At 36.7% G+C, this 24,856-nt stretch overlaps 1 protein-coding gene across 1 annotated transcript in view; it reads right to left on the bottom strand.

Moving 5' to 3' along the window:
• LOC138064810 (3',5'-cyclic-AMP phosphodiesterase 4D-like) overlaps positions 1-24,856 on the bottom strand; it is a 190,198-nt gene that overhangs the window by 73,231 nt on the left and 92,111 nt on the right. The window contains exon 2 of the mRNA XM_068928785.1: positions 20,308-20,436. Coding sequence (XP_068784886.1) covers positions 20,308-20,349 — 42 coding nt within the window. The 5' untranslated portion in view covers positions 20,350-20,436. The remainder of the gene's footprint in view (positions 1-20,307; positions 20,437-24,856) is intronic.

Genomic DNA, 24,856 nt, shown 5'->3' with positions numbered 1-24,856 from the left:
ATACTCTGACATTAACCTATCTTTAGCTAAATCCTGGTGATATTCCATATGAGGAATCAAAAAATCATGTCTCCAAAACTGAGCAGGAGGACCTGATAAATCGTTTACCAGTTTTCAATGAATAACTGAACAGCAGGCCCAGCAAGTAAATTAATTGATTTTCCAAATGTCTGTGCTGGCTATATAACTTAAGATACAGGTCTCCAACAGGTACTATGTAACAGTAAAGAACAATATACATTAAATATTGTCCTCTCATTGATGCCAATGGCAAAGCTCCCATCAGCTTTCAACCTGATCAGAATTTTAACCAAATACTAATCTTAAATTAACTGTTTATGTAAAACAGAAAGGTATTGAACTCATATGATGCTTTGAAGGCAAAAGGGCAAAGGAATGAGAACCAAATTCCTAGCAGTTAGAGATTTTTCAGTCCCTATACCTATTTGCCAGGAAGAGCAGTTCATAGGAGGTCAGACTGGCAAGTCTTTTGAAATCTTGCTGCAAAATTATTTAGCTTAATGACGTGTCAACATACTCGGTCAGTGTTCACGGATCCTTCAGGAACTGTATCAACAAAATGTTTGGTTTACAGTCATGCGTACAGTGCAAATGAACTAGGTGTAACTCTTGCTTTGAATCACTTAATGCATTTCCTGCAAATACTTGAAAGGGGTCACGGCTTCTGTGAATGTGACACATCACATTCACAAGATGATTTCCCAGACAAAGAGGTATGTCAAAGAATGTATGTATACTTATCATTTTTTCTTATGAACAAATCCTGCTTGTTAATGGCTACGATAATTTAGTAGAATAATTTTAAAATGTGCACAATTTTCGTTGCAGTATTCCATGCTATGGTGATTTACAATACAACAAAATCCAGGCACAGGCTTCAGAATACTGCTGAAGTATGGAGGTTAATTCGCTTTTATTCAGCAAGGAGGTTAATTTGCTTTTGTATTGCATTATGTTCAAGATAGACTCTTCTACTTTGAGAGGAAGGAAATAATTATCAGTAAACACACAAATCTTTTAAATATTCTAACATGATTTTGTTATTTAGTATTCTTACCTCTGAAAAAAGACTCTTCAAAAGAAAAGACTGTATGCCTTCAGCACGGTGTGGACAATTTATATTGTTTTAACTCTAAAGTTAACTTAGCAAAACACTGATCTACAGATGCATTCCATTCTCATATTCTATATAATAGCATTAGCTTAGGAGTTAGCACTTAATGGTAAACAAAGGAGTTTATTTTACCAGCTGGAACTTGCCTTGTGACTGGAATGTGGTTTTACATGATGTTCTGCACAGTGAAAGCTTAGAGTTATGCTTAGAATAAGAAAACACAAAGCAGAAATTGATGAAGAAGGACAATTAATTAAACTGTTGTCATGCCAGATTATGCTGTTCTTATTGGTTTTGTAAGCTAATATTTTTCCATGACTGTAACCAAAGTGTATGTCTCAGAAAACCATTCCTGGTGAAAAGTTCCTAACTCATTTATGATTAACTGTAGGAGTAATAAAAACAAAGCATCTATAAATCAACAGGTAGGAGTTCTTGCAACTAGTATTCAGAAGAGTTAAAACTGTTATCAGAGTAAAGTTGAACACAGGGACTCTGAAGACACATGTTTTAAAGTACCTTTTCTCCAGAACAGAATACACAGAGCTAACCTGCTGAAATTGTCAGGGCAAGCATCTGAATTTTTAAATCTGAATATAAGTTTTTAATTTCGACAATAACAAGGAATGATATGAAAGGGATGTTCTTCCAAGGCACTATTATCATGCTACTGCGTGTACAGGTTTTCCCCTTAATATATTACTAATGCTGACCAAGCAATTCACTGCATTTCACTTCTTACAGCAGTCCCAGAGTGTTTCATACAGCTGTCTGCTTTGAGCACAAAGATCCCTTCTGCATCACTGAACTCTTTGTAGACCAGGTACTTCGTTTTGAAATATTCTATGTTAGCCTGCTTGTTTGTGAGATTGCAAGAAATATAAGTAGATGTGAAAAGCAATAAAAAAAATAATATTTGTCAGTCAGAAGAAGAAAAATCATGTTAATTAGGTAAATCTACAGATACAATATAAAGAGAAATTAAAGTAAAAAACAGAACTAATGGAAATCTTGAGAAATTTGTTCTGGAAAAGAGCCATTTAAGCTTGTCTAAAGGGAAATCGCACTTCACAAACCTATTCAAAATCTCGGAAGGGGTCACATGGTTGGGTTTCAACTAATAATCTGTTTGGACTTGCAAAGGGCTTTCAGCAAAGGCTTTTTAGAGGACTAAGCAGATATTGAAATAAGAGATGGTCTTTGCATGAATAAATGAATAGTTAAAAGACAAGAAACAGAAGACAGGAGTAAATGGTTAGTCTTTGCAGTGGAAAGTGATTATTAGTGAAATTTCATGGGAATGTGTACTAAGGCCTGTGCCATTCAATGAATTCATAAACAATCAATAGGAAGATTAAGCAATGAGGTGAGAAAGCTTAATGGTGATATAAAGTCACAGTAGTAAAAGTAACAGCTAACTGTGAAGAAGAGCAGAACACAAGCACAGTTCTGAGTGACTAGACAATAGAATAGCAGTGAAATTTAACATATATATAGTGATATATATAGTGAATATAAAGTGATGCACATGAAAATAAAGCAAACTAAAAATAAACAAACAAAAAAACAAACAACCCCCCCCACAAAAAAACAACTAACCATATATAAATCCACAGCTTTGAGCTTACCCTTACTACTCAGGAGACCATGGAGTTATGGCTCCATTGAAACATCACCTCAGTGTTCAGTAATGGTTAAAACAAACAAACAAGCAAAAAAATCCACCGGATTTTTGACATTATTAGGAGAGGAACAGGAAGCAAAACAGAGCACATCATTATACTACTGTATAAATCAATGCTTCAAGCACACCTTGAAACACTGCATGTAGCGCCTGTCTCCGTTTCAAAAAGGGCATTGTAGAATTCAGAGAGGTTCAGAGATGGGTAAAAAGGATGATCAAACGTGTGGAAAAGCTTCTTTGCAAACAGTTACTAAAATAATAATAATAAACATGTTCATAAGCAGCATAAAGAAATAGATTAGACTGATCATAGAATCATTCAAGCTTGAAAGGAACCTCGGGAGGTGTCTAGTCCAACCTCCTGCTCAAAGAGTGGTCAATATTGACTTCAGACCACATTGATCAGAGTTTTGTTCTAGTAGGTCTTGTTGCGTCACCCTCCAAGGATAGAGCTTGCACAGCCTCTCTGGGCAATCTGCTCCAACGCTAAATTATCCTCATAGCAAAAAATATTTTCCTTATATCCAGTCGAAATCTCCACTCCTTCGATTAGCGACCACTGTCTCTCACTCTCCTGCCATGCATCTCCTGAAGCCTCCTCCAGTCTGAGCAAGCCCTGGTCTCTCGGCCTCTCCTCACACGGCAAGTGCTCCAGCCCCCCGAGCATCTTGGTGGTCCTCCAATGAACTCACTCATGTTTATCACCATCTTTATTCTCCAAAACAAAAGGGAAGGGTCAAGCAAAGAGGGCAGGAATCAGGTTTAAAACAGACAAAGGGACAAGATTGTCCACACAGCTGCTAGCTGAGCTGTGCAACTCTTGCTAGGGCTCTTGAGGATGCTAAAAGTTTATGGATGTTCAAGGGGAGACTTGAGAAGTCTGTTTGCAGAAGAAGCATCTACTGAAGCTACCTAAAAAAAAAAAAAAACACAGAAACCACTTCCACCTCAGGAGATCACTGATATGAAAATAACTAGACTGTGGAAGAATATTAGGAAGAAGTACTACACATGCTTGCACAGTTCCTAGGCTCTGACAGGAGCCATAAATGAATGTTTAGGAGATACGATATTTGGCTAAATGAACCCTTGTTTCCACCTAGTACAGCAGTTCTTATGTTAATGCTCTTTTAATTGGCTATCAACTTCTGGTAACACAAACCCACTATTTGTGGGAACTGTAGATTCTCATGTTTCAATTCAGATTTTCTCCTTATTAGTGCTATGTAATGATAGCCCATATAGCCTATATAATGATAGCCCAACCCACAGCTTGTTTACACAGTGTGCGTCAGACAAAGCTCTTCCCAGTTTTAAACGTTCTGCAATCTACCTCTGATAAAACCTATCCTGAGTAGAGACCCAAAGTATTAACTCTCTTTTGCTATCTGATATTGAAATAGACGTACAGTAGGCAAGTGAGGATCTGTCAAAAACACCATCAAGGCTCATAAAGCATTAGAAATAATGGTTCTGAGGAGCAAGAAACCTCTTTCATGAATGTTAGCCCTCATGCTGTTTGAAAGCTGCATTTAGTGCTCTTGAAAACTACAGATTAACATTACTTGCTGCATTCAGACAAAGTGCTCTTAAAATCTCCTCCAAGCACCTCCACCAGTGCACTTCATGACTACCTACAGCAGTATATCATTCACTCAGTACCAAATCTCTCCTGAGCATATTTTACTGGTCATTTTGTCCCACATGCCCTGTTTCCTACTATGTATCAGCTGACTCCAGAGTCTATACTGATGTAATTTAAGTCATTTCACTTACAAAACATGGGGAGGAGGAGGGAGCAAAAATAAATCCCCCAGACAAACAAAAGAGAACAAAACCCTAACCACAAAAAGACCTCGAGATTAAAAGCTGCAAATTAAAATATTTTATCATGAAATCTGAAGCGTTAAAATATGAATTCACTATAATTGCTTTATCATGGACATTTTTGTCTTTATGACATTTTTGTCTTTTGTCATTAATATCATTATTTTATAATTTTAGTAAGAAATCCTGACAACCTAATCCAAAGCAAAAAATGAAGCAAGACAGTAGTAAAGATACAAGAAGAGACAAATATGGAGGAACATTTGGTAATAAGGAGAAATCACTATATTTTGTAGAGTCCCTGAATGTTTACATCATTTCCCACTGTGGTTGTATTTACCGATCTGGCCACTGACATTTTGAATTTTAACAGCATAAAAAAAACTAGCTGAATTCATTTCAAGTTAGCATGAGATTATCCTTCCAACAGTATATTTCATTTTTATCAACAGCAATTCTAAAAGTTGCTGTCCCAAGATTTACTTCAAAGATAGGAACATACTGAACTTGTGTGGAAAAGGGAAGTTCAAAGATGAAGAGGAAAGAAAGGAACAAAATGACTCCGGCCAGAGCCAAAAGCTATTATGTGTCTGCATAATCTGTTGTTTAAACTCAGTGGTCAAAAAAGTTGAATAACTCAAACTGTAAACACTGCGAGACTTCAGTAGACAGAAACGTAAGAAATCTGCCAGAGGTGGAAACATATTCTAGAAAACAGATCTGTCTTTCCCTAAAGAGAAAGGCTTTATTACCTTGCCCTATGACTTTCAGTCACTTGACTGAAAGGCTTTGCAAAAGAGACATATATGCCATAAGGAAAAGCCATATCTTCGAATTTTACCAAAGACGTTGTCCAAAAATACTTTTGAACACTACAGATAGTATGCTCTAACAGCACCAGAAAATCTTGTGCTGCATCAGTCATTGCATCAATGCAAAACCCTGCACTACTGCCATAAAAAAAAAAAAAACAAAACACAACAGCATCAGTTATAAAAACACAGGCATTTTTTCCCAAAAGTTTGAGACTTGGGAGGTGGGGAGAGAATTATTTTTCCCAGGTTATCTTTTTGATTTTGCAAAACCTTTAGGTTCACTGAAAACACTTGTCAATATTCATTCCAACAATTTACTCTCTCCAGAGGCAACTCTGAGTCTAAACAAACAAAAAAGCCAAACACTTTGAACAACCTTGCAGAAGAGGAAGTAGTCTAGCTGAAAACATACTTAATTGCGTAATGTGTTTATTATAACAGAAGTCCCACCAGAAGAGGAAAGTCATATATCAAGAGCTAAGTCCCTATTTCCAGAGGTGAATCACCACATCTCATTAAGGTATTGCTTAAACTGAAGGAAGTATGAGTACAAAACCAAATGGGTATGAAGTGGCCAGGAATAAATTTAGGCTGGAAATAAGTCCACCATCAGGGAAATGAGACTTCAGAGCAACCTTTCAATTATGTGAGTTGCAACAATGGGTTTTGATTAATTTGTGAGACAAATTGTATGACATGATCATGAATCTGATCATGGAACACAATTAGTAGAATTCTTAACAGTAGTTTCCCACCAGTGTCTGCATGTATAGACTTTTAATGCTGTGCAGAAATTTTATTGGGTAAATATGTTGGCTTTTACAGCATCCCGTAAGGCTCTTCCAGTCTCATCAGTGCTTTGGGGAGGGAGCATCCTGACACTAAAAAAAAAGCAATGTTAGATGGTGTCTTCGTTCTGTAAAAAACTGCTTAATCTGGTACGTTTAAACTAAGAACATAACTTTTATTAGGAGAGTAAATGCATTTGTGTACATGCTTTGCTTTTTAGGATATTTGATTCTACTTCTAATGAAATGTGGTGATTCATTCTAGAATCCCATTTTTCTTTTTCACAGCAATCTTACATTCTCAAGATTACATTGTCAATCTGCAACCTATTAAGAGACTGTAATTAGTTTTCTCTTCTGTTTTTTGCAGTTGATAAGCCTCCAATTTATAGCAGAAATACTTGTTACTAAGTGTCTTAAGTGCCTAACTTTACATTTCAAGCTATGAAATTTCATCCCATTTCAGCTAGCCTAAAAGGCCACTAACATCATCTTGGAAGACAGTCTTAACCTTCTTTCTATTGATGACATTCCACAATTGAAATAAATCAGGTCAACTGAACTGCAAAGGAAATCTTCGGGTAACCTCTCATCAACCTCCCACAAGAACCTGCTGCCTCCCTTTTGGCAAGTCTTTATCCAACTTGCAATTCTTAAACTGATCACTGTCTTCACCCCAACAAATCATCTTTTATGAGGCATCATATCAAATGCTCCAGTAAAACATAAATAGATTAAATCTACTACATTTATTTATTAAAAAATTGCAAAGCTGTGATACATTTTAATCTTATTTTCTTTTTAACTTCATATTTTTCTCCTTCAAAACATGTTCAGTGAACTATCAGACACAATACTGCCCTCACCCTATATGATATATGTTTATGTATTATATATATGTTTCTTAATAAAAGGAGGAAGGAGGAAACCTGAAATGTCTTTCATTGAATGTCACAACAAAAACGGGAGCTTTTTCTTCCACTTTGAAAGTTTACACTAACTAAATAATGAAATAAAGAAAAAGAAAACACAGCTAAATGTCATCAGGTTTCATCTGCATGACATTTGAAGTGCCCTCCTGCATCAATACAAGGCCTCTCTTAATTTTCAAACTGCATTATCTGCCACCTTTAACAAAAATTGGTCAAGCATGGATAGTTACAGCATGTGCTGAATTTGTCAGTGACATCTCAACAATTTATCCTAAGACCAGCAAACGCAGGGCACACAAGACCTGCTCCAAAAATAAATTCCCAAATAACTTTCACACTTTTTTCCTTGCTTTTAATATTCAAAATCTGAAAAATGAAGAACTCACTGTGAGGAGGATAGAACTGGGGTGGGTCACAGCATTACAATATCATTGTAGATATTTTTCTATTTTGAATAACAAAATGAAGTGAGACCTGAACATACAGGATCACAGAAGCCCATTCTGTGCACATTTAAACTCTGTATCCCTTTGTTCCAATTGTGATTGTTTTAGTTTGGGGCGGGGAGGAATTATCTGAATTCAAACAACATTGTAATGCCAAAAGATAAACCATGCCATCTAAAATGATGGAATTACTTCAAACACTAGACAACCTGTCACCATTTTCCATTCTTCATTATGCCACAAGCCTCAATGTTCAATGATCCTTGTACGACCAAAAAAGTATTATATTTAATAAATATCAGCTTCTCTGGCTGCTATCATGAAATTGCAACAACAGTATGAAAAAGACTTTTTAGCCCTAGGTATACATACACAGCAGTCAAGTCTGCTGTCAAACTTCAAAAGTAGCCACACTTGTGTCCACTTATAAAAGTCTCTGCAGCTCTTAAAAGACAAATTTGTGCTTGAGCTCTGAGTCTCCCGGAGCACTGAATGAGCACACAGGAGAAGACTTCTGGCAGTACACACAGTGCTGTATAGATGTAAGATGTGGCTATGACTCAATGCCTGGGCAGGAACATCATCTAATCCTGCTGTGTTCACCTGAGAGTCAGGCAATTAACTTGCTAACATGCAATTTCTCATAGTCAATAAATAAAAGTGCTTGCAAATATCATCATTTCACATCCATCGAACCTATGCCTTACAATGATGTTGCAAATTTATTTTTTTAGGGATTTATTTTAAAGCTTTTTTAAAAAAAATCAATTTACTTTAGAGAGACGAGAGGGAAAAGATGGCTTGTTAGCCATTTAAATGGATTTAAGACACAATAATGTGAAAGATTTGGATACAAATTTGTAGTGAGATATTGCAGAGCTCAAGATACATTGTTTATTGCTGCTAATGTAACCATTGCCTACCTTAACAAAACTGTTATGTACTGTGAAACTACCACTATATAAATTTGGTTCCATAACTAAAACTACTGTCATTTTTTCCAGATTTCAGACTTTACCAATAATATGTAAACTTCCAGAAATAAAACTCTTACAAAATGTCATATAACCATTGATGACACAGCTAACGTTGAGGCTAGGTTCTGCAAAAACACCACACGGCAAGAGGCAAAGTTCCACTATTTTATACCAGCAAAAGGAATGTCAGAAGACAGCCTAAACCCCAAATGTTCCCTGGCTTATAAAGTTTATATTATTATTATTAAAATTTTGTTGTTTTAGTATAATCAACCTTTTTTGTAGTTTATTTTATACTTATGTTCCAACAGGTAATCCCAACCTTAAAGGTGTTTTCCTCTAAGAGGAAACTAAAGGTGACCTTTTCCCCCCTCGCCTCTTGTTCTTATCAAATGCTATATTAAGCCATGTATCTTACCTTGTCTGCTTTTACTGAAGAGAAACCTTCCTAGATTCTGTCTGGCACTCTGAAAAACTTGCACTTCTTAGTTTCTCACACATGAAGGAAACAGTTAGAAATTCAGTTCGTAGTTTAAGAGTCTTTATTCTTCCATGCACCCATTTACTGACCCAGACAAATTAAACTCTTTCCTACACAGTCACCTTGTGTGACATCTCTGGCTATCTACCAAAGAATACTAATCTTCAAATACATCTGCTACTGCTAATGTCCAGTCCATAACTTATGAGTGCCTCACAGCCCCTAATGAAAGGATGGTTGCAATGTTATTTCTATGTTGCCTTGGTGATACCATGATTTTACTTTTGTTTCTATAGCACCCAGAAAGGAATTCTTACATCAGAAGTAGATTTGGCTTTTTAGTAATACTGGAGTTTTGTGAGAACAACTGCTAAATAGGAAAGAATACAAAAACGTCATTTTGATGAGATTTATGTAAGTGAGTTTTTACTAGCTATTCCTCTCAGCTGTAACACCCAAAGTCTTCCCTGCCGCCTCCCATCCCCTCTCCCCCCCTCCAGGCTTCCTGCCATGGGTCATTTCCTCTCTGAAAACACTATTGTAATGTGAATGCTCATTTTACAGCTCCAGAAAGGGGGGGGGGGGGGGGGAGGGAGGAGGAGGCAGAAGGAAAAAAGGAAAAAAGGGAAAAGGAAAAAGGAAAAAAAAGGGAGAAAACAGAAGGAAATAGGGCTAATGCTTGAAGTAGTTGTCCATATCCTTGACACACACCCTGGGGCATGCACCAATGTGGGTGTGCTAAGCAAATTGCTGTTCACTCTAGGAAACTGAGTTGCTACACCAGTATTTTTACCTTATTTATTTTCTTTTCCTGTTCATGGAAGTAAGAAGAGAATATTTAGCAAGAACCCACTGAAAGAGCTTTAGCAGTATCTGTAGCTTTTTTTTATCTCCTTGAGGCTTTTCAGCCTGAAGAAGATGCAAAGATTATGATGGTCAATCTCCTTGTGATGACAGATAAAAGATCAATTGTGTCAGTTTCATTTTTGGTCTATCAACTGTCTTCAAAATACTGACAGAGTGGTTTTAACAAGTCTGCAGTCCCTGGCTAAAGAGAGAGCACTGTGCTTGCGTAGCTCTTTTCAAAGAGCCCAAAAGGCATCGCATAATAATTTCTCAAATTTTACAACGGTTCTCCTCTTCTAATATCAATGCATGTGTAAGGCTGGTAAGGGAAAAGATAAGATCACACTGCATTACCATCAGCTTGGAGACGGCTATCTGTTCCACATTTCCACGTTAGTAGATCTAGACTGTGCAGCTATTAAGGCTTCTGTGGCTGAGACTGCACTTTACTGAAAGCATGCAGAAGCTCATTTTACGTAGACCAGTGGTTAAAACAGCAAAACAACCAAAGGTAAGTATGGAAGGGAGACCATCCTCTTTGCATCACTTATACCCTCTCTATGCAAGTAGGTTGGACAACCTATTGTGTGTCTTCTGTTTACTACACCCAGGGAGCAACAAGTAGGCAAATTATATTTTTGCCCATTTGGGATGAAAATTTTGTGTTTCTCAAGCTTCAGTCATTCCCAGCACAGACTCCAGTGAAAAGCTGCATAGGGGTTTCTAAGGCCACTTACAACATACCTTCTTATGTCAGCAAGTGGTCCTTTTCTCTTCTATAAAACACAAGGAAACCTTATTGGACCCATGGCAAAAGCCGTAACATCATTTCTACGCATATTTTAACCTTTGGTCTGCCAAAGCCTGAGGCCTTTCTTTTGCCAGACCTTCAAGACATACTGCAAAGCCTACAGATACTTTCCTGAGAGAGTGGTTTTGTTACAAGGAAGAGAATAACATTCAGCTCTGTGAATGGACTTTTTTAGTACTGTTGACCATAGGATATTTACCTTATTGCACTATTAATTTTGTAATGCTTTTTTTCCCTAGAGATACTGTGATAGGTGAACTGCATAAACCAAAAGAATAAATATGATTCATCACAGCTAGTCCTCAATGCACTTAGAGCTGAAATCACATTCTCTTGTCCAAACCCACTACTTTTACTGTGGTTTGAGTATTTAATTTCTGTTCATTGATTTGGCCTTAAAACAGTACACTGGACATACATTTTTTTTGAAGAACTTCACATTTATAATTTAGAGGAATTTCTCATGGAGAAAGCCAACCAGAGGAGAGGCTAAAGTAGAGCAACATACAAAAACTGAATAGGGGAGGGAGTCGACATGCAGTGAGAAATGGAATAGCAGCATATGGTTAAGCAAAGGGAAAATGAACAAGGACCTAGTATTAGTGAATAATATGGAAAAAAAAAAGACATGATTAGGAAAAAAATGATCAGATAAATTTATTCTAATTTGCATCCCATTTTGTCTTGACTATCCTGCTGACTGATAAAGTCCACTAGGCAGCAACTCAGCAACCAACACTATGGTCAGCACAAGCTAGTTAATTAGTATATATTTAATTCTAATTAGATTTTCTAGGAAAAAAACTACTTTTAACTAAGTTTCTCCTTCCCTCTTCCATACACACACACTTTTTTTACAAACGTAAAACCCTATAGCTGAAGAAAACGTGCACAGATTTAAAACATATCCACTCTTGTTTTGGGTCTTGTAATGTGAACAATCACAAAATACGGCATTTTGCTTTCTTGAGGAATTAGGCAAGTTGCACATTATTCACTGTGCGATACTCTTGAGCTTGATGAGCTTGCCATTACAGTACATAAGCTTCAGAGGTTTCAGTCTCCATCTCTGCTGCTGACAATGCATCCAAGAGCATAGTATTGTATATTGTTTAATGTAATAAAACAGAAATGAATGAAACTGTAGAGAGTGATGCCTGCAGGAAATCAGAAAAGGCAGGCATTTCACATCTTCAAAGCATCTGTTGCAAGGGCAGTAGATAATTGTTGAGAATTCCCGTGTTCCTAGCTATTAAAAAGGTGCAAGGTACCAGTGACTAACCAGATTCAATACACAGAACAACTGAAAACATTACTGCAATATAATTATGTTAATTTCTGTTCATGCACAGAAGGATCTCAGAGTAGTGACTTTTAGTTCAGTAGATCACATCTGTTGTCTGTTATTTTAACTACTTTAATTAAATCTTTGTACCAGAGTGCAAATGAAGAGTAAAAAGCAATCATGAAAATAGCAGATGCTCGTAAAATAGCAAAAGTTCTGATCAGGCTTCTGATCCAGCACCTGATTAAGAAGACATGAATGACTAGCTGAGACTGCATTGCTGCTCGAGGTACTGAACAACCAAAGAAACCACTGGACAGTTTGGAAAATATGAACAAGCACATTCAATAGAAGTAAAGTCTTGATAACAGGTGCTATAAGTATGTTCAGCAGTTGTCAAAGTGTTCTACTTATTTTCTACATGTTCCTATTTGCTAGCAATCTAGTTATTTTAAGAGGTATATAGGAACTTTTGGTTCTATCTGTAGGAAACACAAGAAGGAAACACAAGACAGTTATTTCTATATAATTTTACTACCTCAGATTTTTCATCTGAGGAAGTAATCCCAAAAGGCACAGGATGCAAGACACAGAGGTCTGTAAAAGTGACTATATGCACGAGTAACCGGTATGATTGTTGTATCCCCTTTATGCCAGCTTAGTTTTGCTTAAAGGTAAGTACAGTACAATTTGAGACTATAAGGAAGAGAAAACAAGATGAATAAAAGCTTAAGTCAGACAGTTTTACGATGCTTGCAGCTTGACAACTTATGACAAACAGTAGGGCCTCTCATTAGTGAGGACCCTGCCAACTCTCACCACAAGGTGGGTACTTGTTGGATATAAAAGTAATTTTCACCCTTGCAAGAGAGGATTTAAGATATTATCTTTTACCCCAAGGAGAAGGCAGTTTAAAGAAAATAGGTAAACATTCAGAATGTGGAAGGAAAGTAGCACATATTTCGGTGGTGGGGTGCTTTAAACACATTGTACACAAATTGAGTGAATTGCTGGATGGCACATAGAGCCAGTAGGGCCTGCAAAGAAACCCAGAGCCAGAGCCTGTGCCACCCTTTTGCTAGCCACCCCACCCCCAGCCCACACTCACTTCAAGGTCTTATTAGCAAACCATACGTTCTTTGTGAAATGTCATTTATGACTGCTTTATCTCATCTTGTTTCTTGTTGTAGCTTCTCTTTTTTGTCTCCTACATCAACAGGTTCCAGAGACAGACGGGTTGCCATTTCTGAAGAGAAAAACGCAGAAAAAGAGACAAGACCACAGACAGCCTATTTTGCTCTATCAAGAGATGATTAAGCAAGAGTATTTGAACTGGGAGGATTGCTTTATTTTGAAAACCATCTAGCAACACCCCCGAGACTTGAGCCTTTACTGTCTAGATTGTGCTGTTGAGCTGGTTTCTCATGAAGAGACTAACAACAGTTGAAAATTGCTTTCAAGAGGATATTTTTAAAGGAACTAAGAGATCTTTCGGCATTTTGTTGTCTGAAGCAAAGCAGCCTCTGAAAAGCCCAGAAGTAGATGCTTGTAGACAAAAAATAATTAGATTATTTTTTTCTTCACTATCCATGTGTAAAGTGTCCCCTCCCATTCTAATGCATTTGCTCTTATGTTGTCACTCAGAGACTATTGTTACTTAGCAATGTCTAGATCTCAGCATGTATCATGTAATATAGAAATAGACTCCTGATGGGAAATCAATGATATGCAATGTTCTGCACCAGCAAGAGACTGAAGTTGGCTATTCAAGGACATTATTTATAAAGCATATGCAGTGACAAGAATACAGACAACAAGAGTGTGATAACTTTGATCTCTTGTCGTTTCAGCTATCAATCTATTTTTTCCTTTCCTATCACTTTTCTCTGTATTCCATTTAAGTGTACACTCTTTGAGGTAAGTATACTCTCTTAAAACCACAAAGCGGGAGCCTCAGGTTCATTTAATTTTATCCTTGTAGTAAATGATTACAAAGGTGAGACAAGAGTTCCCTCAAAGAGCAAATGCAAGAGGGCTGGAGCTGGTTGCTGAGAAGAATTGTTTTGTCCAGTTCATGTAAGGAGGCAGTAAAACACGAAAGTGGGTATAATTCTGATATGAAGGGTTGAGGTTCCCTCAGCCCTTCCTAGGAAACAGAGCCTAAGCAATCCATTGAGAATCTCAAAGATGGGCTGAATTCCAGCACATGGTGAAAAGGTTCAGAAGTATGAAAGTATTCCACATCGTTAAAAGAGACAGAGCCTCGTGTGCAGCTGATAATTTTTGGGGAGAGAAAGAACAGGAACAGAGGACGCCTCTGATGGAAATACGCAAGAATTCCAAAGAGAAAAGACTCAACTACGCTTCAAAGGTTTGCTACTGTAGCTGAGCTGTCAAGCTCTCCTTCAGACCCGCTCAGACCAACAATGGAAAATTTTTGGTGGTATAATTTAGACTAAATATTATTAGCCTACAGTTTTTTTTTTTAATCTGCATAACTGTGGGTGACATCTGAGTTATAGTTTAGGATTGCTACTTCAGTTTGCACAGAGGTGGGAGTGTTTTCATGTTCTAAAACAGCATAGTTATGAGAGGCAAACTTTTAAGTATTGTCCAAATCTGAGATAAGGAAGGAAGAAGACTTGCTTCAAAAGCTGGAACTAACAGTTAAGAAGGTAGGCTGGAGCTGAACCAGAAGATGAGTCACAAAAAAGAGAGAATGATGACAAAAGTATGTGTATTAATGTCACAAATATCAGAAGCAGAAGGAAGAAAAGCATGGAGAACAGATTTTGAGATCTGATCAGAACGGGATGGCTGCAAACATTAGTAGGAACATCCATAAAAGATTTGAGAGGGTGGAAGACAGAAAGGAAGAAATCCAGAACGAGTGGGAGGAAAGAAGCTCATTTGCAATTGCTTTGTCAGAAATACATTAGAATATTCCTGCTATAGCTCCATCTCCAGAGTGCAAAAGGAATTTCAATGTACGCATGTCAATGCATCCAAAATTACTCAATATTATCAACAGTAATTGACTATTGAAGGAATTTATTTATTAGGGGTCAAATCCAGCTATTCTTTCTCAGACAGCATTCTCACTGTGGGCATAAGTTACTAGCCCAAACAGAGAGAATGTGTCAGAAAATATGTAGAAAGAGTTAACGGTGCTTCGGGCATTACTTTCTCTATCTTCAGGCATTTCCTATGCCACACCTGCTGTGTAAGCAAATTTTCTGCTTAAAACATCTATTCTGCCAGTCAGCCACAGTTCCTGATATTAAGAGGAAGGCAGCAGCACTGAATGGGCTTCAATTTGCCCCTTTGCAATGTCCCACCTTTGCCTTTTCTATCCCTTGTTTCCATTGCAAACACAGTATTACAGATGGGGGGGGGTGCAAGAAGGGAAAACATATGTAATGTGCTTCCCATCAATAAAGAACCCATTTCCCTCTAAACATCCTTCTATCAGCTAACAAATTGACCTAACCATTGGCAATCACAGAAAAATCCATTTATTTGGAAGTAATGCAAATTTATTAGGAAAAGTGCTCCTGGAATACTGCAAGCTCTCTGCTGAACTTTTCCCATTTTTGTTGATGAATTGGTTACTTACAACTATTTCCTAAAGCCAAGATTGTTGTCTGACAGAACTGTACTGTGATAGGAGCAGGCCCAGGACTGAACTCATTTGCAGTTCCTCCACACTCTCTGTGGAGGAGGAATACATCACTCTACTCTTTTGCTGCAGAGTATCCTACCCTATTGCTGAATAGCTATTCTGGCTGGTGAGCAGAGGAGTAACAGGAAGATGTTCCTTCTCCCTGATCATTTGCTCATAGAGGGAATGACGGACAAAGATCCCCCGCTCTTGCCATCTCCATGAGTCATCATCTAAGCAGAAATAAGCACAGGAATAAAGGAAGTTTTTAACTTCCTCTTCACTCCCCCACACCCTAGCAAGGGTTATGACAATCTAGCCTTAAGTACTTAGAGGAAAACTTCTCAGTGAGTCAGTTGTTTGCAAATAGCTCTCTGTTTTCCTTTGCATTTCCTCTCTATGGGTGCTCCATGTACACCTTGCATTCGGACATGAGTTTTTCCCCCAACTTCTGCATGCAGCTAAGCTCTTAGCAACATTGCTGCAGGCTCTCTGCGTGTCCTTATGTGAGGTCCCACATCTTTTGAACCCATCAGTAGTTAAAACTTTGCTTTTAAAGTTTTGATACTTGAATGAGATAACCATTTATTTTGTCCACCTCCTACTACCATTCTGTAGTTTACCCAGAACTCAAATTCTAGCTGTTGAAAATACACCTTTTAAAAGTAATACCTTTCTGAATTCAAAATGGTCTCAGAGTTCTAGGCTTTTACAGGGATTCTCAAGGTAAAAGGTGGGCCGAGTGCTGCTGAGGCACACAGTAACCTTTATTCTTGACAATAGATCTAATTCTGTTCCACTCACTATTTTTTTTTAAGTCGTTGAAATTCTGCAGTTTAAGTAGGCCCAGTTGCTAAACATATCCCCCTTGTTGGTTCATTTTCTTGCAATATAGCTACTTTCCTATTTCACAAGAGTTGACTCACTTCTGACACAATGTTCCAAGATAAACGCCCACACGGTGTAACATTCAGACTTTATTCTTTCCTCCACATATACCGGCACTCTCATCAAATATCACCTGAAAGTAGAATCTTACTTCCTTCGGCTGAACCAAAATGCCTGAGTATATTCCCTTAGAAATCTAACTATTACAATACCATGCAAAAAAATTGCCGTTAAAAAATATTTACAACTAATGGTGCATTACTGATCAGTAAAGCTGTGTTAATTTACCTGAATACAGACTGAAAGTTTGACTTAAAAATATTAACTAATAATCTATTTTAGAGTGCTTTTTGATAAAGAACAACCTCTGTTGAAATTCATATCTGTCTGAATCCATATGTGCTGCAGAAATACATTGAGTTGTCCACCCAGTTATATAAAAAAAGAACCCCTTCCAAAACATAAATAAAGTTTAATCTTTTATTATAAAAATATTCAAAAAAGTTTGTTTCTATAGCTGATCAGTGCTAACTAAAGTCCCTATCCTATCACAGAAGTAACATTATAAGAAATCAAATCAGATAGGAGGAGTGTCGGAAAGAATAAGATCTAGCTGTATTTTCAGAAGTACCAGATGGTAAATCACAGAAGTCAAAGCAATAACACACCTAGATTATTCTGAACAGTTCAAGACATCAGCAAAATAGACATTTCAGGAATGGAGGAATTTATTTATGAGGAAATCATTTAAAGAAACAAAAAACTATCTAAGGAAATCAACTAAGAGAATAGATAAATAGTCTGCATACACAACATAAATGTAGACATTCTTACTGAATGCTGTGAGCGACAGTGAAAAAGGAGCTAAGTACTATATAAACCTATATCATAACACATGGTTAAATGCAACTCCATAGTCTACCAAGAGCAGAATGCATAACAATACTGTGCAAACCAGCCAAGGAGAGAGTAGAGGACTAGCAAGATTATATATGTTGTGTTGTCTCAGGACATGAAGTACAAGCAACGGAATAAAAATAAACTATCAGGAAATTTAAAAATAAATATTAGCAACATATTTTCAATGACAAGATCTCTTGCAAAAATTTTTTCTTACAGCATCAATCCTCCAACTTGCAGCAGCACTAGTCAGTACTATATCTATTGTATTGTCAGAAAAACTGGAAATGGTAATATTATCTTTTCTACCTGCAGTTTGTATTATTCCATAATGTTAAATGAAGCTTCAGCTGGTTCATGATGTGCATAGTTATTTCTCTATTTCATTAAAAAAACAGTGTTCACACACATCTGCAAGTTTGTCTTCCATATGGAATAATTATGTTCAGTGAAATTCTGAGACCAGTCAACCAAGACTTTGATTGTCATGCTGCTGAAATCCTAGAAACACAAAAAAATCTTTGAAAACTGTATGATAACAACGCAAGAAATAAAAGTCATGATCTTTATTAAAAATTTTTCAGGTCAACAGTGACATTTTTCTTTATCCACTAGCAGGTCTTTAATAAAATGACTGATTTCAGACCATATATATAACTTCGATGATACAAGTTCAATCCAACAGACACATGGGAACTGTGGAAGATGTGATGTGATCAGTATGTGACGTGAAATCTTTGGTTGTACTCAACAAATGTAAGGAGACATTTTTCCAGAGTCACTTCTGTTTAAACAGAATGTGCCTCTCCAATAGCAACTGTCAAGGAATTAATTCAACAGCATGCTACCACATTACTTACAATATTTCCATAAGGATGACATATTTTGTAATTAAAAAGAAACCGTTAGAAATGTTTCATATGCCTAATTTAAAGAAAAATAGCTGCAGGTGGTCATGATCAAGTTCACACAGCAGGAGGTACTAGAGTTCAATACTAATAAGAAATAACAAAGTTCATTTGGTAGGCTAAGAAATTTCTCTTCCAGGGTCTGCTTCAACATATTTATTGAACTGTTAGAAGTTCACATTTCACCAAATCTATACCAGGAAATTAGTACTAAAATGTGATCTTTTTTGAATTAATAAAGGTGAATAATTTTTCTCAAAAATCATTCAGTTAACTTAAACTGAAACAACGTTGGTCTTTCCACAAAACTTTGCCATATCAACTTGGATCAGCTAAAGTTAGAGTGTAATGCTTTACAGTTTATTTAAACTTTTTTGGACAGCTTCATACTTTACATGATTCCTCATCACATCAAAAACACTAATAGCCATTTTCACTAAGCACTCTGAATAACCACCTTCAGATGATTGAGCCATATCAGGCTGTTTATTTCATCCATGCAAACACTGGTACCATGAGGAATTTACCCTACTTCTGTCACTTTCCTCCACGAACATACTTTTGTATGTTAGTTGCACATATGGCCAAATTACAGGAAGAAAAAGATATCTACAAAGAAAGATTAAAAATAATAATAATAATCTTAAAAATAAGCCAAAAGAACAACTACTCTCAATAGCAAGGAGTTCAAGCAAATACAGTCTGTCAGATTCAGAAAGCTCCACATCAAGCCTCATCAGGTGTCTGCATTACTTTCCCACAGCTGTGAGAATATGGAAGTATTTGAGCAACTCTGGATAAAGTCAACTAAGCTCATCCTTTTGGTTCACGAACTAAGTCCACTGGATGCAGAAGTAATGGCAGCAAAGGGGAGAAAAAAGCAGACACACCAGGCATCAGTGGCAACAAACTGAAACAGCAGTTCGAAAGCAGTTCGAATGTCATTACAGTGCAAGGCAGCAGGGACTTACAGGAGAACTGAAAATCTGGATCCAGAGCGATCTGGAATACTTTTCAAGTGAACTTTCTCTATCTACAAGCAGGGAGCCCTCAGAAAACAGAAAACTAGATCCGTATCTTCTGTGTCTGTAGATGCAGCATCTGACACACAAGAACTTTTCCTTCCCGTTGCCGTTTATCAAAGCATTTGAATAAAACGTCCTTAGCTATTAGGAGAAGGGGCATATTCAAAACATATTAAACATAGCAATCACATGTTAGGAAGGAACATTCAGTTCTTGCCTCTGCCTGTAGGGCAGAGTCATCAGTATATACACTACAATGCGTTACTGTTGTTCCATGAGAGTCTGGAAAACAGAAAAGGCTAAAGCAGCATCCACATGTCTCTATTTCAGGAGTACTCTTGCATATTGGGAGAGAGATATACATGGGACAAGAATACCACAAAGACCCGTAAACAAACAAAATTAAGCTTCATCCCAACACATACATATATATTATTAGTATATTCTCTCATTGCTCACCTGGAGCATTTTGCAGTTAACATTTCTACAAGGCACTATCAACTCCAATAGAGTTCTTGATAACTACATCAGTGCAGGGCTATGTATTTACGACTGACTGTATTATAAGATTATATATAAGCTTATACTTCAATGACTGCTGAAGAAAATTCTCACTTTTAATAACGCTGCATAAAATGCACTCACAAAAATGCATGTCCCAATTTCAAAACTCACTCAAAACAACTTAATATTCAATAATCTTATCTCTTTATGTGCACGTCGCATACATATTTATTAAGGATGCAGATATAAGAACAGGTGAAAGCTAATAAAGATCTTACTGTAGTTGCTTTCCTACTTGGGAAATGGTATGTGAAAGGCTAACATAAGACATACGAGATCTGGAAAAATACTAATAACACAAATAAAAGCAAGGAAAATAAAACTTTCTACTTACACTTTTACTCCTGCCATGAAGATTACAGGTATTCCTGTTCATGATGACTCTGTCAGGAAATTTGAAGTGTTCTGCAAGTTTCAGAGTAGATGTGTTATGCTCCTGACCATTCAAATAGCAGCTGGTACACTGAAAAAAAATTAATTTATTCAGTTATCATCAGGGTCTTTGCCTGTTGCACAACATCCAGGTACAAGCTGCTGCTTTACAGTACATGAAAGCTGCAAACATTCATAAAACAGATCAGAGCACATGTTTAATGTACCACTACACCATATAATACATACAGTTACACTGAATCATACAGCCCATAAAATAAGCACATCAATGAATAGCGGCTCCTTTCCAGTCACTAACGAATGCATGCCAAACCAAAAAATTACAGAAAATTGCAGATGTTTGAGGCAGAGCTTTTTGCCATAGAAATTTAACTAGATATTGGCAATAGTTTTAAATAATGAAATAGACCTTATTCCATATTTTTAGCCAGTTTCTTGGTCTGATCTGAGACGTATGTGTTAACTTGTATACAATTCAGACCAGCAGACATAGGCTAAATCTAGGGAAAGAAAGTCAGCTAGAGTAATTTTCAAATCTAGGTGCCTAAGGATGCTTAAACCAGCAGTTGGGTACTTTTATATAGGTGTCAGAGTTTGACAAATTGGCCTTTGTATTATAATAATAACTAAGCATAAGCCCTAGCTGCTGATAATGACACAGCACAGCAGCTTTGAAAAGCAGCATTCATCAGCCTCTGGGTAAAGTGCATAGCAGTCATCATGGAAGAGCAGAGTTAAAGGGAAATTCGTATGGCTCCAGGATGAGGCAGCTGAAAGCTTTATATTCTTGTGGGCTAAGTACACCTCTGCAGACATTTTTCTCCTTAGTTCTGTCAGTCAAGATGAGATAAAGTGCAATTTCTGACCAATAGAGCTTTTCTAGCAAAAGCTCCTAACGTAGACTCAATCATACCACCAGAATTATAGATATGGCTTCTTCCCTCATGGGCAGCCACATCACTGATACAAGTTGTGTGGGTGCAAGAAATATTTTGCTAGGTTAGGCTTCATCCACACTAGCACAGTTTTGCTCTCATAACACTGTTCTGAAATGACTAAGATCTTTGTGAGATCCTTTGAAGCATCTAATTTGAAAGCCCACTTTAGCAACATCAGAAAATTAGCCATTAAGTGTCAGCACAATACTAAGAGTGAAATATATGCATGCGAATATGCACACACATGCACAGGTGTATTTCCTCCCTCCATACACAGAACACCATGACTTGTGACAGATCTAAAAGTTGGGCTTTCCTTCCCAAGAAACCTCCTCATCTCAACACATGATCAAGCCGCCAACACACTACCCAGTATTTTGATTTATTTTCTAAAACTCTGCCACTACCTTCAGATAAATAATAAATATGTCTTGATTATTTATGTATTCAATTATTTATAGGCTGCATCTGGTAACAGAGAAATAAAGCCAACTGTTGAAGAAATAGTTAAGATTTTTCATATTTAGGTGAGATCATATATGCACACACATACACCACTGCTGTGCCTTGACAGATTTAAAACAACAAAATATTTGGGATTTAATTTCCAATTAATGATATTGATCCACTGAAAGAAGCAAAAAGCAATATGTGCATTGCTTATGCACATAGGTGATAGAGTCTTTATGGGAAAAACCACAAGAATCACATCAGTAAATCTGGGAGCACACAGGAGGTGATTAAGAGACCGCACAGAAAAAACAAGATCTTAATCTATTTGTGGGGTATTGTTATAGGCTTCTCTTAAGAGAATTCACATTCTCAGAATATTTTATCCTCTCAGACATTATTGATATATGTGTATATATAAAATATTCACAAAAGCCATACCTATGTATGTTTTGAGGAAAAAAAAAGAAAAGAATTTTTTATTGATAAATCTTTTATTTGCAATCTCTACTTACAAAGCAGTACCCACAAAAGAGTTTCTTAACATTATTTTTTCTACTTTGCATAGCTACAGGACAAAATGGACATAAAATTAAACAAACTGCTACTTAATCCATTCCAGCAAATGTTCAAAATACACTCTAGAGAAAAATATAGTTAAACAATTAAGCAAGTAAATACATTCAAGCAAAATTCACACAAGCTGCATAAAATATCTAGGACCATGTATGGAGGAAGATACTAGTTTATGGCTCTGACAAAGGAAAGCAGGAGTAACATATTAAATGAGGTCAATTATGTCTTTCACATGTTAAGAGAGTTTGTCTTGAACACATTCAGCTGTGTTTATGCAAATATCCCTAATGTACAAATCCAAACCACAGCCAGAAAGCAGAATAGCAGACCTTTTAAAATCACTGAATATAAAAGAAAGAACAAAGGATATTCCGTGCTTAGGATGAAGTTTGAATGGGGAAACTCTTGGCCCAACGCACATTTCATGGAAGAGACTGGTGAACGTTCCCTGATAACTTTTTCCATGGACGTAATACCTAGAATCACCACGTGCCACCACAGGAAAACACCTCTTAGAAGAAGGATCTCATTCAGGTATTCTAGAGCAGTGTCCAGCAGCCAAACTGGTGCAGTTTAATACAACAGGGACATGAGCCATACAGATAGACCATACCATACTTTAAAGCTTCCCAAATTTTTATTCAAGGTACTATGAACTGCACTCCTGGTGAAGATGAGAGTTCTCCTTATCTGTTGAAACTACAGAGCTGATTTCATAATCACACGTAAAACATAGTGTCACCTCTAGAGATGTTGCTCTCTGTGATCCTCCTTTCCTCTTGACAGGAGGATACTTTAATGAGGAACTTCAGGAAACAAGAACAGCAGCAATATCTCATGCTACAGTATAGGACTTCAAATGTTTGCATTAGTATTCTCAAACAAATTCTGTGTTTTCTTAGAGCAAATTCTATGTCTGAATATCACACAATGCATAATGTATGCAGATAACCACAGGCCAGTTTAAAAGTCTCATTTTCAACACTGTAATTTTACGTGAAAAAATAACTAATTGCAAAATTTTTCCTAGCTATCACCTTCTCTCCATCCTCCAATTCAAAAAATAAAAATAAAAAAACTAGGGAAAAAAATAGCTTCATATAATTGAATTTGTGGAAACATATAAAGAGAAAAAGAAGATAAGATGCCAGTAAGGCAAAACCACAAACCAATGCACTTATGTGTTTAAATTTCAGGCATAAAAATACTTTTTAGATACATCAGTCTACCTGAGGATCTTTTCAAATGGCAGTCATTACTTAGGTTAAAGACCAATTTTTCAACATTGAATCTCAAATCTTAAGAATTTTGAGATTTGCCCCTCAAGGATTATACTGAAGTGCAAATATGATCAAAATACTAGCAAAACAAATAGAAAACATTAGCAAAACAAATAGTGCAAACAAAAGCTATTCATAGTGGACTAGGACGATCTCTATAATTTTTTTTCACCATCTTAGTTATTAAGCCTTAATAATTACTTTTAAAATAGAAACTGTCAAACACAGAACATCAAAGAAAGAACAAAGCTAGTGACTTTAACCTGAGGCTTTTTCAGAGTCTAAATAACAAACCTGAGCATTTAATGCATTTGCACCTCCAGTTCATCCAATCAGCAGACACATGTCTTTACACACACTACTATTTAGCCTATAAAGAATAAAAGTAAATTTAAATGCACACGCTTCTACTGAGTTATCTCAGTTACAATATATTTTTATTTTACTGAACAGCTTCTGGCATGAGATGACAAAATAAAAACAATTTCCCTTTTGCATGCTGTTTCTAAGTGTATGTTTTGCCTACTCTTTCAAGATATCCGAATGCAGGGGGAAGGCATTGAGCAAACAGCATATTCACACAAAGAAGCACACTAACATTTACTTCAGGAAATTATAAGAAATTAGGAAAAAAAAAACAACAGAGAAGTATTCAAAGAGGAAAAATGAAAAACAACCAGAAATGTAGCTGGATTGCTGGAGCAGACTCCACAGTGAAGATATCTGTATGTACATCTCTTCATAGTGGGAGTATGTTTTCTTTAAAAAGAGCACTGCAGCATAATTCCTGGAGCACAGTTTGATGAACTCACACTCTTTTTGTTTGCCAAGTAGCCTTAGATTCCTTTCATTTTATTTATTACTCAAAAACTTTCACAAAAAGTTGTACTTGCATACATTGAACTGGCCAGCAATCTTTTACTTTTTTCAATATTTATGACTCAGCCAAGGACTATCTCAAGTATTTACTGTTAGTGTATAACTGCTGCCTATCTAGATAATGAACAAACAGTAACTTAAGTGCAAGATGCTCTATTCTGGGGGGAGTCAGTAATCTGCATGGATACATGCTAGACTGACCAATACTTAACGTTACTTAAGTTCCTTCCCTTAGGTACTCATCCAAAACCTGAGCATAGGGATTTCAGCATGCAGAGTCAGACTGCCCTTCTGAAGTGATTTTGGTGAGCAGACTACAAGCAGCTAGAAAGATTATGGTACTTTTCAATCATTTCTTTTTTCGAAA

This window comes from Struthio camelus, chromosome Z, assembly GCF_040807025.1.
Source record: "Struthio camelus isolate bStrCam1 chromosome Z, bStrCam1.hap1, whole genome shotgun sequence".
In the NCBI taxonomy this organism is placed as follows: domain Eukaryota; kingdom Metazoa; phylum Chordata; class Aves; order Struthioniformes; family Struthionidae; genus Struthio; species Struthio camelus.
Note: the sequence above shows the minus strand (reverse complement) of the source record. Positions and strands in the feature narration are given on the sequence as shown.